Below are 13905 nucleotides of genomic sequence, written 5' to 3'. Positions count from 1 at the left end.
GCTGTTGTCCTATTAACCAAGCTAGAACGGAAAAAGGAAGAAGAAAAAAAACCAATGTCACCCATGACCCCGCGTCAGAGGCGCATAAGCGCGTCAGCATAACGAAAAGCGAGCGGTGTTCAAAGCAAGGCCAGACAAGGCAGACGCAGCGGCAGCCATTTTGTCTCGGTGTTTGCTTTGTGGCGGTAATAGTGTTTTTTCTTTGTATGACAACTGCCAACCCATTTGTACTTTTATGCTTGTGGCTAATATTGATTGTGTCGATGTATCGGTTTTATTACGCGACAGACGCCAAACGGAGAGAACAAAAAATGATCATTTTTCACAGTGGCAGGTTGTTGTAAGTGCATACACTGCGAAAATTTACGGAACGTGAGAAGAAATCGCGAAACAACTGGATACATTCAGAGAGAAGGCTGGGTTGAACCAGAAAAAAATATGAGAGAAAGAGAGCAAAAAAGGAGGAAAAGTAGATCAAAGAGCTAATTTACCTATTTATAACGTCGCGCCCTGTTTTTTTATGCTGTTTTTACGTCTTATTTCCTACATGATATATAGCTTTCGCTGATTTTAATCGATCGAGACTCCTTTACATTATATACACAAGCGCATAGGGCGAGCTTAGTTTATAGCTTGAGATTATGTTAACACAATAAACGGAGTTGTACCACGCACGCACACAGACACACGCACGGAGAGAGAGTGAACGATCAATGCAGGAAATGGAAATGGTTTCTTCCATCAACCGTACACAGCCAGCGAACGAACGACGGTGACGACAAGCAGCGGCTCATAATTGTAAAACCCCTTTTGGCACCCTGTTTTTCACCCCAACCCTTGTTTTCGGTGATCGGGAAAAACATGCTCCGCAACATCCCGAGCACGATCGCGTGCACATACCTGTAGCGCACACAAGCACACACACCCACAAACCCACATGTGATCGAACACACGAAACGCACACATACACACAAGGCGCACACGAACGAGGGAAAACCCCTCAGCGGTGGGACAGGGGTGGGGCGTTGGAAGGGACTTCATTTCCACCTTCCCAAAAACCCACCCTCCCACCCGTTGTCTTCGCTATTTTTAGCAATGAAAATAGATCGAATGACACATGCGTATTAGCGAGGAATCGCTTTGTGAACGGCGGATCGTTTTTTTCCGTTGGCCCGTTTCAAAATTCCAATAAAGCCCGTCGCCCCCCGGTCGTGCCGGAAGCAAAACAAAAAAAGGAGCCTTCTCCAACCTGCCCAGTGTACGAACCCACCCACGGTACACCACCCGTTGTGAGATTGGCATTGTAAGAAAGTAAGAAGAAAAAAAAACCATAATCCGCTCGTTAGGAATCGTTTTTCGAACTGATAAAGTAAAGACACGCCAGACAGCAGGCTGATGATCGCGATCGAGGACGGGGCTGTTTTTTCACGCAACGTGAAAAAATCCTAACCCCTTTCGCTGTAATCCTCAGCTTAGCAGGCACACGAACACATACACACACACGCGCGCACGCCCGCGCCCCTATGACCTCTTCATTTGCAAGCGTACATTTTTCGCACCTCGTCCCACGGAGCATATTCACATGTCGTCGAACCATCAATCGTCCGTACGTTCGTTTCGCTCGCTGCTACTACGGCCAGCCAAAGGTGGAAGAAGCCAGTAAGAGCCAAAGGAAGAAAGCAGCCAGAAAAAAAGGGAGAGCGAAAAATTGCCAAAAATTCATCCCGTCAGCGCAGTCAGTCAGGGTAGGTGAATTTCCGCACCGCATCGGAGCACGCCCGGTTCGAGGATTAATTGCCAAAACGTCGGTCCGCGATGGCGCGTACATTTATTTCACCGCGGCTGCCTACGCGTCTCGCATGCGGGCCGGTTTTCACGGCCAGCGTGAAGGCGATATTGTGCATTTTGGTGCGCTGGCGAAACATGCACGCCCGCGTTTCTAGAGCGGCGTTGCAATACGCCACGAACATGACAGGCAAGAAGCAACCGTGGAATCCCGAATGTAAACGAGCAAAAAAAAACCGCAAAAATGGCCTACCAATTTTTCCGAGCGTGCCGTGTGCAGGCCAACCATTAGCCCCAAGCGCGAAAGGTGAGCCGAGCAGGTTTGGAATATTCCAACCGTGAGTCAACCGCCAACAAACCGGTGCGCGAAACGCCCGATGACGCCAGCAGTGCGCCTTCTGCTCTAGTGCACACCTCAGACGGGGCGCTACACCGATGAGGTGATCGTTTTAACGATGATGAAGCGAAAAAGGGACGGCCCTCGTGGACTTAGGCCGGATCGCTCACAGGGCACGTTGCACGCGTCCCCGGGACCACAAACAGGGACCCCGCCATTTTTCACACGGATCGCCGTTCTAATTTTAGGCCCGCTCGCCGTGTAAGTCTCGCGGCCATCACCAAACCGGCCGCGGTTGTGTGTTTGTTTCTTGCAGCTAGCCGGCTTTGCACACGGAAAAGCAACCGAGCGGCGTACCCACCCGTGGGGTCGCATTTTCCCGGAAGACGAAATTTGGCCCGCTCCGACTCTGGAGCATGAATCATGGTTTAACCTTCGAAAAGCGGCCACCCCTTTTAGGTTTTCCATCTGTTTTTTTTTGTTTGCATATGCTTCTGGGCGAACAGGATTGTTTGCTTTTGCAGCGAGAAGGGCGCCCGGGAGGGTGCGCGTTTTTCTTTCGATCGTTCGGATGATGGATCAAGATCGCGGTTCGTGGATCGTGTACTTTTTGATCTGGTCGGCGGGTGCCATGGTTTGCTTTATTTCACACTAACGAGAGCGAGCGGGAAAGCAACATGAGTCTGCTTTCTGCGGACTGCTTTGCGGCTTACCTTCGGTGCGAATGCCGGTGGAAATTCACCGACGCTAGAGCAGGATCAGCAGATTTCCCAGCCAAGAACATCCCGTAAACTGCAAATACTGCAAACAATAAAACAACACACATGTGCACGTAATGAAAACGGGCAACCTCCAAATGGTGATGATTGAGGAAAGAGAGACAGAGAGAGAGAGAGGCGCAGCGGAAAAGGGAAGAATTATGTAACCAGTGCTTGAACTTGTGTGGCGTCTAGTGCTTCGAGCTGAATAATTAGCAATAAAGATTTCATTACTAAAATAGATTTCGTTCGCCAGTACGGAAAGCAAATGGGAAAACCCCCGAACTGCTCGAGAGAAAGTAAATTCGAATGGTACACTAAATGAACAGCAAAAGCAAAGAGGAAAAGAAAATTACACACAAAACGACCGAGCTTCGTAAAGATAGGAGTCCTCTGCGTTCTAGGAAGGACGCGGCGAGTAGTAGCGTCCTTTTCGCGCTTTTCACGTCCGGCGACCATCGCGATCGATATCACGAAGATCGCGTCCTTCGACAAAAAGGCCACGTTCAAAAGGGTAGCGACTGGGGTGAAACATTCTAGAACGTTCTCGGACCGTCCGGGGTGACTCATCGTTTAGGCGGGATGTTTGCTCGTGAAGCGCAACCAGGTGAATCATGTCGTGGAAAAACAACGGCTCTGCCCACACGCAACGCGCTGTTTTCCGCGATGCCGATGACGTGGCCCGAACCGCCTTTGTTGTCACACCTGTCTTTGGCTTTGCAAAACACCCTCAATTCGAGTGGTTTTTGGTTCGGTTAGCCCTTCACGGTGGCCCTGACGTTGACGAGAATAAGAAGGAGGAGTGTATGCACTTGCAAGGCTTGCTACTAGAAAAAAAAGTACCGATCGCTAATTGCCGCTACCTGGCAGGATCCTACAGGGCGTCCTCACGCTCGGTTTGCACCAAACCGCCACCACGTGTGTCCTGTTCAGATAAAAAAACGAAAACCATCGTCAGTGTACCGTCTCGCGAAATGGCCGTATTTAAAACATGCAAAAAAAATGGCGTGCACAGCTGGTCTAGCCTTCATGCATAGTACCCATCCCCCCACGCTTGCGATCTTTGTTTTTGCGAACAGCCCGCAAGCGAATTAACAAATCACCAAAATTTCATTTCATTCTGCATTAAGCCACTAAAAATAGTCCTGCCGTTATTGTTCTCAATGCTTACAAGCGTCTTTAACCCTGTCCTGCTGCTACTGCTGGTGCCGCGTTGGCAAACTGACTTCTGCGTAACCCGGGCGAATGACCCCGCACGTTACGCGAAAGTCCTTCTGAAAGGTTTACCGAGGCGCCTTGCGGTGTCGGCTCATTAATCAAGCAAAGGTAATAGCAGCGTTACGGGGTTCTTTGACGCAAGTAACCAGAGGCAAAGGCGCTATAAATTAACGCTGCAGCAATTGTTTGTGCCGCCACCGTTCACAACACGGCTGAAACCGAATACTTATCTTGTCAGCTTGAAGCCATGGTGGCTGTAGCTCGTCGTTATCGCTGTGCATTCTCGCTTAACAGATGCAAGCGAGGTATAATACGTCTTGCATCTTTGCTGCCACCTGCTGCCACCGCTGCTTTGAGCCTCGTTTGCTTTACGTTATGCTTTCTATAGATGTAATCCGGTCGGACGAGGGATTTCTTGCTGTTCAGGCAACGACAATTAACCGAATGATTCGAACTAGCGCATAGGATGTAGCTACGAAACCCAGGCGTTAAGCTGGCACTGATAGGATTTAGAGGTAGAGGAACAAATCCAGGATCAGTGGTACCACGCTTTTCCGATAGCTTGCCGTGTTATTTAGCAAATAAGATTTATTTATTAACAAACCCTCCTTAGTTTCACTTTGGATGTAAACGCGCGTTAACAAAATGCCGTCTAGCTTTTCCCGGGCTTGCTCCCGTGTCACTACAGCGCGGTTATACTAATGATATGTATGTTTTTTTTTTATGTTTGTAAGTAAGCAATAAAACTGAACCGAAAAATAATACATTTATAACAAAAAAACCAAACAACAGACCTCAAACGCTTATCACTTCATTTGATTATCACTCCAACTCCCGAACATTCCCTCGCTTTCTTGCCGAATCACTAATCGAACCCCGTTTGGTCCTTGCTTTCACTGGATATATCCCGTGCTTGGGAAACCACTCGCTCGCAGGACAAAACGTGTTGACAAACATACTATTAGCGTCCCTCCTACACAGCCACACAGGTAACTCGACAGCCAACGACTACAACTATCTCTCGCAAACGACGCCGGACACTAGAATCTAGCGTCACAAGGGCTAGATGATTAGAAGCTGTCTCATAGTCGATTAAAACTACCCCTTTTTTTTTGCTTCTTTTGGTCCCGCTATTGCCGCCCAAACCCCCAGGGTCCAAAGGTGACCTGGACGGAAGCCCGGCCCGATCGTCCAATCGTGCTAACCACAGTTCGTCGACTAACGGTCGGTCGGCAAAAAGAGAGGTCAACCCATCGGACGGTCCCCTACTGATGTCGTCTCGCTCTGCGCAAGCGCCCCCCCATTTTTGGAGAGCGTGCGCCGCACGGTTTTGGCCGGTTTCCGGCGCCGTGAGATTCGCTCTCACCGAGGAGAGGGTATTTTAAGACACAACCGAAAATAATTAATAAGGGCCGAAAAACTCACCCGAGAACCCCCGTCGAGCGTGGTGCGAGACTCGCGTTCGGGAGCTGGCTGCTAAATTTAAACGCACCCGCGCCTGGCCACTTTCGAAACGGTTCGACAACCGCGTGAGTTCGAAAAAAATATATATACGTATTTCGAACCGGTTCAAATCCCGGGCACCCATTTTCAACTTACCCACGGACTGCGACAGCCGTGCGTGGTCGTACAGTGCTGTCAGAGCTTGTCAACGCTCTGTCGCCTGATCTGCTTTGCCGACATGACGTGCTTGGTAGAGGCACATACGCCAGGATCGTACGCGGTGCTTCAGCATTGTCCACCGATTTATGACCCCATTTCACATGTCCATTAGAGAAGTGCACTCGTACCGTGTAGGAAACGAGAACTCACACACGTACCGGGATGTCGTTGTTGCTACTCAGGCTCATTTTCCTCTTGTCTTGATCGCTACAGTTACGCAAAGGGTGATAACAAGCAGATCTCGTTTTCACGTACCATTCGCGTTGAATGGTGACGATCAAAGGTAATTTATTTTTGATGCAATATGAGACCGCTCGTGACACCGAGCGTGATTGTTTTGCTCTCACGCATAGCGTACGCCAGACAGGAAGTCCGCTCGACTAGAGTGATAAATGTCTAATGAAATTTACAAGATTAGCGCTAATTGCGGGGAAGAATGTGTGGTCCACCGCGTCAAGCACTTGTTGGCATGCGGAACAGTTGAGGAGAGGAAGAAAAGCGATAGAGTTTTCCCTGCGGATAGATAATTTATTGCCCTCCTTGTCAGTGCGCTAAGCTTTGTCTTGTTGAAATGCAAAAAAATCCTTGCGGATGTGTTTATACGTCTGGTAATCTTAAATGGCGTTTTTTGAAATGCTATTAAGCAACGGTCATTGAAAGATGATTTTGAATAAATACGCGACAAGATCCTTTTAAACAGTTCTAGTGCAAGAACGTTCCCATGCAATTAATTAACGACATCGATCAGGATCACGTTCCATTTTAAGAGAACATTTATTTAAGAATATATCGCTTGGCAAAATGAGAAGGTGGATTTTTATTTAGAAAATGATACATCAACTTTTACTCAAGTTCACTTGATTGACAATTCATTGCTATTTCGATGCAGAAACAACAATGTATCAGAGCATTACATGACCATACACATCATTCTTTCTACCCTAGAGCGACGCCATTTTACCCCATGACTAACCAAGTATGACACCTGTATTTACTAACAATTATAAAAAAATATCATGAGGTGCTACTTAATTTTCGTTTTCCAATGATGACGAATCGCAAATAAAAGCAATTGTAACACGTCATCACAACGGCATGCTTGACTCACCCAATTGTAAACATATGCCCCACCGTTGGCTACTCGACTTGGCAGCGGGAATTCAGAGCACGTGCAAGTCCTACAACACTGTTGGCATTAAATACTCTTCACCTTGATGACGCGCTCTCCCGCAAACATCACGGCACATGTGCTAGGCGAACGAAATTCCTCGGTGACCTAATTCAGACATTCCTGCAGCTTAAATTATGATCGCATTTCACCTTTACTAGACATTTGGTGTAGCGCTAAGTGCTACTACTCCTGGCATAACTAACAACAGCAATCCATGCCAAGAAGAGCAAGGCTGGAAGTTGAATGTCGTCTTGCACAATATCAATAGTAGGATCACTAGTTACGCTAGCGAACTCAAATAAAACATCGCATATGTTTGCACTTTGAATTCCTATTCCCCTTTTTTGTGGTTGTTACCTTTTTGATTTGGAATGAATACTCAATACCCTGCAGAAATTTTCCAACCACATGTTTCCAATATAATCGGTCTGTTACTCCGGACAGGTGTGAAAAATACCCAAGCTGATCTTGGTTCATTCGAACGAATCGATGTATGGTTGATTGCTGAAGCATATACGGTTTGGTTTTTTTTTCTATTCCCGCAGAGCGCCGAAAGCATCTGCGACAGGTGCATGGTCCCGCTGGAGTTCAACTCCAACAGCAACAAAACTTGCAGCAAACACAGCAATTTTCAACGTCAACATCGGCTCATGGCAACGTCCTTGAGCTGAGCGATGCTTCTTACGATAGCAGCACAGGCGTTAGCGAGATGGATACCGAATTTGTACCTCAAGGCGATGAAACCCTTCCATGGAGGCAATCGCGAAGATTATCGCGAGGAGCCGTACCGAACGTTGCTCCTTGGCGTCGCGCTTCGCAAGATCGTCGTACGTCACGTGATCGATCTCTCTCCATCGATAAGCGTGAAGAGATCAAGCCATGGACGGCCGAACCGGTAAAGCTGAAGAAAACTACAAAGGAACGCAAAACCATTGAGAAGGAAAAACTCGAAACCGTGCAGCTGAAGCCGACACAAATCCAAAAAGCGCAAGTAAAGCGAGAACAGCTGGAGAAAGTCGAGCTGAAAGCGGTGAAACGTGAGCAGGAAATCAGCGAGCACCGTATGGAGGAGATGGTTGAAGCCCTGCTCAGTGAGAAGGAAAGCATCGACCACGTCGACTATAACGTTCAGAAGCTGCGGCATGACGAAGATAGTTCCTTTTTGGAAATACAACAGCAAATCGATGAGTCAATCAAAACGGATGCTTCAAAGGGCGAAGGAGTCCCTTGGCGCCGTGGGGGTGCTAAATTGCAGCAACCTCAAAGTGGCACAATACAGTATACAGAAACAGACGAAAGCACGCTCCTCAAAGTAGACAGAGATGAATCAATGGATGAATTGGAGAAACACAAACTGGAACTAGACCAGGGAAGTGGAGTAGCGTGGCGTCGAGGAAAACGGCCCGAACGAGAACTGCAACCATTCACGCAAGTGGAAGATTCATCTATGCTCAGTGTCGATCGTCTAGAAGACCAAGAAGAAAAACAAGCAACGAAACCTAAAGCTGTCCCATGGCAACGAGGAGCAAAACAAATTGCTCCTCATGTAGTTGACATTACCCAAAGCGAAGATACTTCACTGCTTAAAATCGAACAAGCTGAAGAAGAATTGCAACAAGACGCGAAATCAACGGAGCAACCGGTAGCTTGGAGACGAGGACCGAAGGAAAAGAAACAATTGACACAAGCAGCTGCAGAGCCTCAGGAACCAACAGCTGAAGAGCAAGCAGAAGCACAGCTTCCTCCGTGGATGCGTGGACGAAAATTGGGTCCTAAACGAGAAATACCAAAACCTGAACAACCCGAAAAGGTCGAACAAGTTCTGTTAAAGCCCACACCTCGCCAGAAAAAGGAACTTCCAAAGGAATCCGTCGAGGAAGTGTCTTTGAAACCAGTTCCCAAAAAGCCTGTCGTGGAAGAAGTCACCCCCGAAGAACCAGAACAAGCAGAAGAGAAAACTATTAAGCTGGAAAAGAAGAAGAAACCAAGGCCATCGGCTCAAAAACAGGTATCATTAGAGAAACTGGAATTTATTCCAACAGAAGTTCCCGAGGCTGAGCAAATGGAGCTCCCAGAAAAACTTCAGGAGGTCAAACCTAAAGAACCGGAGCAGGAACCGGAGAAACCTAGTTGGCGTAGACAACAAAAACCACGACCTCAAGAAGAGACCCCTGAAGAAAAGCAATGGCCCACTGGCAAGAGGCGTCCACTTCCAGAGGAACCAAAGGAAGAAGTTATTCTTAAACCGATTCCAAAGCCTGCAAAGGACACAGAGCCAACACCAATGGCAGAGCCTACAATTCAGCCAAAACCAATTCTCGAGACTGTTGATAAAACGGAACCTATTCCCGAAGAAGATACTACGTTACCGCCCTGGCGTCGTGGTAAGAAACCAGCAGAAAAGAAGGTCATTCCCGCTCCAGAACCCGAAGTTGTTGAACAGGTGCTTCTAAAACCTACGCCTCGCCAGAAAAAGGAACTTCCAAAGGAATCCGTCGAGGAAGTGTCTTTGAAACCAGTTCCCAAAAAGCCTGTCGTGGAAGAAGTCACCCCCGAAGAACCAGAACAAGCAGAAGAGAAAACTATTAAGCTGGAAAAGAAGAAGAAACCAAGGCCATCGGCTCAAAAACAGGTATCATTAGAGAAACTGGAATTTATTCCAACAGAAGTTCCCGAGGCTGAGCAAATGGAGCTCCCAGAAAAACTTCAGGAGGTCAAACCTAAAGAACCGGAGCAGGAACCGGAGAAACCTAGTTGGCGTAGACAACAAAAACCACGACCTCAAGAAGAGACCCCTGAAGAAAAGCAATGGCCCACTGGCAAGAGGCGTCCACTTCCACAGGAACCAAAGGAAGAAGTTATTCTTAAACCGATTCCAAAGCCTGCAAAGGACACAGAGCCAACACCAATGGCAGAGCCTACAATTCAGCCAAAACCAATTCTCGAGACTGTTGATAAAACGGAACCTATTCCCGAAGAAGATACTACGTTACCGCCCTGGCGTCGTGGTAAGAAACCAGCAGAAAAGAAGGTCATTCCCGCTCCAGAACCCGAAGTTGTTGAACAGGTGCTTCTAAAACCTACGCCTCGCCAGAAAAAGGAACTTCCAAAGGAATCCGTCGAGGAAGTGTCTTTGAAACCAGTTCCCAAAAAGCCTGTCGTGGAAGAAGTCACCCCCGAAGAACCAGAACAAGTAGAAGAGAAAACTATTAAGCTGGAAAAGAAGAAGAAACCAAGGCCATCGGCCCAAAAACAGGTATCATTAGAGAAACTGGAATTTATTCCAACAGAAGTTCCCGAGGCTGAGAAAATGGAGCTCCCAGAAAAACTTCAGGAGGTCAAACCTAAAGAACCGGAGCAGGAACCGGAGAAACCTAGTTGGCGTAGACAACAAAAACCACGACCTCAAGAAGAGACCCCTGAAGAAAAGCAATGGCCCACTGGCAAGAGGCATCCACTTCCAGAGGAACCAAAGGAAGAAGTTATTCTTAAACCGATTCCAAAGCCTGCAAAGGACACAGAGCCAACACCAGTGGCAGAGCCTTCGTTAAAACAAAAACCGATTCCAGAAATATCGCACGAACTTGAACCTGTGGAGCTTGCATTAGATAAGCCTGGCGAAAAAGAAACAGAGCCAAGTCAACCTCCTTGGCGACGCGGAAGTAAGTCTAGAGCCATTATAAAAGAAATCGCTCCTCCAGAGCCTAATGAAATGGAAAGTATTGTATTAAAACCTACCAAACAAAGAGCTAAAGAGATTACACAAGAACCATTGGAAGAAGTATCGTTAAAACCAGTACCACAACAAAGTGAAATTGTAGACATTCCCTTGGAAACTGTTGAGGTTGTTGATATGAAAGATATCACTCCTAAAAAGGCAAAGAAAGTTAAGAAAAGGGAGCATATCGAACCACTCGAAAAGCCTGTCTATCCAGAAATCCCCGAACCAGAAGAGGTTCAACTCGAAAAGTTAGAAGCTCCTATAGAAGAAATTGTTGAGCCACAACAAACAACACCAGAACAGCCATCATGGAGAAGGACTCCAAAACCGAAACCGGTAGAAGTGCAACAAGAAGAAAAGAAGTGGCCTACTGGTAAGCGACGTCCCTTGGTTGAGGAACCTAAGGAGGAGATAGTGTTAAAGCCAATCCCGAAACCAACAAAATCAGCCTCTCCAGAGCCGGAACAACAAGTAGTCATGAAACCGAAACAATCGGAACAAGTACCACCTAAGGACGAAAGCCCAGAAAGGTCTCATCTGCCACGAGCAAAGAAAGAAAAGCCACTTGATGAAGAACAAGAACCAAAAGAATGGCCTAAAGGGAAACGAAGACCATTAAAAGAATCTCCACAGGAGGAAGTAACGCTCAAACCAATTCCGAAGACAACTCAAGAGCAGCCAGCGAAACCAACAGAAGAACCAACTTTCAAACGCATGGAACCCACCGTCCAAGAGCCTGAACAACCGAAAGCGGTTCCTTGGCGTCGTGGTAAAAAGGAAATACCTGAAAAGTTAACTCCTAAAGAAGAAATCACACTTAAACCCGTTCCAAAACGGGACGAACCAGAACACACGGTGCAGGAGGAAATTCTTCTAAAACCCGTTCCAGCACAACAAGCGATTGTCGAGGAGATACCCGCACCACATGAGCTACAACCTGTGCGCGACGTTAAAGTCGAAGAAGTAATTACGAAGAAAACGAGATATCTGAAGAAGCAAACTATCAAACCTAAATTCCCGGAGCCGGGTGTTGCAGAGGTAGAGGAATCGGTCACATTCGAGGAACCAGAGGAACCCGCTCAAGTTGCCGAGACGATCGTAGATATTGTGCCTGAAGAAGTTCTCAATCTCATTCCCGAGCTGACACCTCGCGAAACCGCCAAAAAGCGAAAGTCTCGCAACAAGAAACACGTAGTCTTTAAAGAAGAACTCAGCACTTTTGCTATGGAACCTGAGGAGGAGGTAGAGGAAAATGACGAAGAGGAAGAGATGCTGGTTCAGGAAATTTCACGATCTAGCATCACGCTTGCTCGCCCAGTTCCAGAAGCCAAACCGACGGTCATGCCCGTTCAGGAGACTCAGGTGGAAGAGCACACGGCGGAGTTCCGCAAGGAGATGGAGGTGCGCATACAATCCAACGTCGTGAAGAAGGAAAGGCAACGTCGAGTATTTATCGATGACAGCCAGCCGCTTCCTGAACTGGAAATCATTTCCCAGAAACGCGTGCAGGAGGTCACCGATAAAATCGCTGAGGAAGACATCCGCGAGGACCGTAAACTGCTGGAAACGACGCATCAACGCATCGCCGAGACGAAGATCCAAGAGCGCACGGTAACGGTCACAAAACCGAACGTACAGCCGCCAAACATCATAGAGAAACTACAGCCGCAGATATGTGAGCCCGAGAAGCCAGTACAACTGCGGTGCCGTATTGAGGGTGTACCATTCCCAACAGTGCAATGGTACTTCAACGACACCGTTCTTTTCGCTAATCCTGAATATATCATGAACGTTGTGGAGGACGTTGCGACCCTAGAAATTGCTACCGTACAGCCGTACCATGTCGGTATATACACTTGCGAGGCTAAAAATGTGGCTGGTGTTGCGATCAGTAAGGCGAACATAGTGGTTCAAGCCAAACCCGAGGAGGGTGAAGCACCACACTTCGTGACACCGCTGAAGATCACGATGAACGAAGAGAAGACCGTGGCGACGGTGACGTGCCAGGTTGCAGGTGTTCCAACGCCCACTGTACGCTGGATGCGTGAAGAGGTCGAGATCATAGAGGAGGAAGAAGAAGACATCGAAACGTACTACGAACAACGAACCGGACACGTGCGGCTAACGATCAAACGTCCGAAACAGAACGTCCCCATCGTCTACACGGTGCTGGCGGAGAACAAGTTCGGTAAAGCGATGGGCAAAGCGAACGTGTACATCCAATCGGTGGTCATGGAACGGGTGAAACCACTCGCGGTTGCCCCACAAATCGTCCAACCACTAGAAGCGCAGGTTGTACGATCAGGAAGCACGCTCGTATTCGAGTGCCGGTACACTGGTCTTCCGAAACCCACGGTTACCTGGTCCCGCAACAGCAAGACCATCGAAGAGGAAGAAGAGGTCATCATCACGACCGAAGAGTACTACAGTCGACTGGAAATCCGCAAGATGACGCGTCAAAGAGGCGGAAAGTACGAGATAACCGTCTCCAACGAAGCAGGACAGGCCAAATCGTCCGCCTCGGTGGCTATCTCGGATGCCACCGATACCGACGAAGCCAAGGCGCCCAAATTTATCGAGCCCCTGGTTCCGAAGTTGATTGCTGAAGCCGAAGTATGCATACTGGAGGCGTCGGTCGAAAGTTACCCAACCTCAACCTTCCAGTGGTTCAGGGAGGGTACAGCGATCCAATCCACCAACGAGCAGCGCATAGTCACGAAGGAGAACCGCTCGATCCTAATCATCGAGTCGTTTGCCCACAAGGACACGGGTGCGTACACGTGCCGGGCAGAGAACGTGGTTGGCTCGGTGACTTCCACAGCGACCGTCCAGCTGCTGGACACCATCGAAACCGAGGAAGTTACCGAATACATATCACCGCGGTTTTTGGAGACAATCAAACCGACGCGTGTTATGGATGGCGAGCGCTTGACGCTCGAGTGCCAGGTCGTGGCGATGCCGCTGCCCAAGGTGCACTGGTATCATAACGCGCAGCTGATCCAGGAAACGAAGGATAAGCAAGTGCAGCAGGACTCTACCGGGCGCTGCGTGTTGACGATCAGCGAGGTCTTCCCGGAGGATAAGGGTGAGTACTCCTGTGTGGCTGTCAACAAGATCGGCGAGGCTGTGTGCCGAGCTACGATCAACGTGGAGCCATTCGAGTACGTGCCCGACTCGGAGCAGTTCCGCAGCTCAGAAGAAGATTTGTTGACTGATAAGGTAGGTTGCATCATGGTACCTTCTGTTTTGCAAT

General features: G+C 48.3%; 1 protein-coding gene across 1 annotated transcript in view; it reads left to right on the top strand.

Moving 5' to 3' along the window:
• Positions 1 to 13905, top strand: part of LOC128724535 (titin-like) — a 140577-nt gene that overhangs the window by 80839 nt on the left and 45833 nt on the right. The window contains exon 27 of the mRNA XM_053818260.1: positions 7477 to 13871. Coding sequence (XP_053674235.1) covers positions 7477 to 13871 — 6395 coding nt within the window. The remainder of the gene's footprint in view (positions 1 to 7476; positions 13872 to 13905) is intronic.

The sequence above is a fragment of the Anopheles nili genome, chromosome 3, assembly GCF_943737925.1.
Source record: "Anopheles nili chromosome 3, idAnoNiliSN_F5_01, whole genome shotgun sequence".
Classification (NCBI taxonomy): Eukaryota; Metazoa; Arthropoda; class Insecta; order Diptera; family Culicidae; genus Anopheles; species Anopheles nili.
The sequence above is the reverse complement of the archived record's forward strand: the minus strand, read 5'-3'. Positions and strand labels throughout refer to the sequence as shown.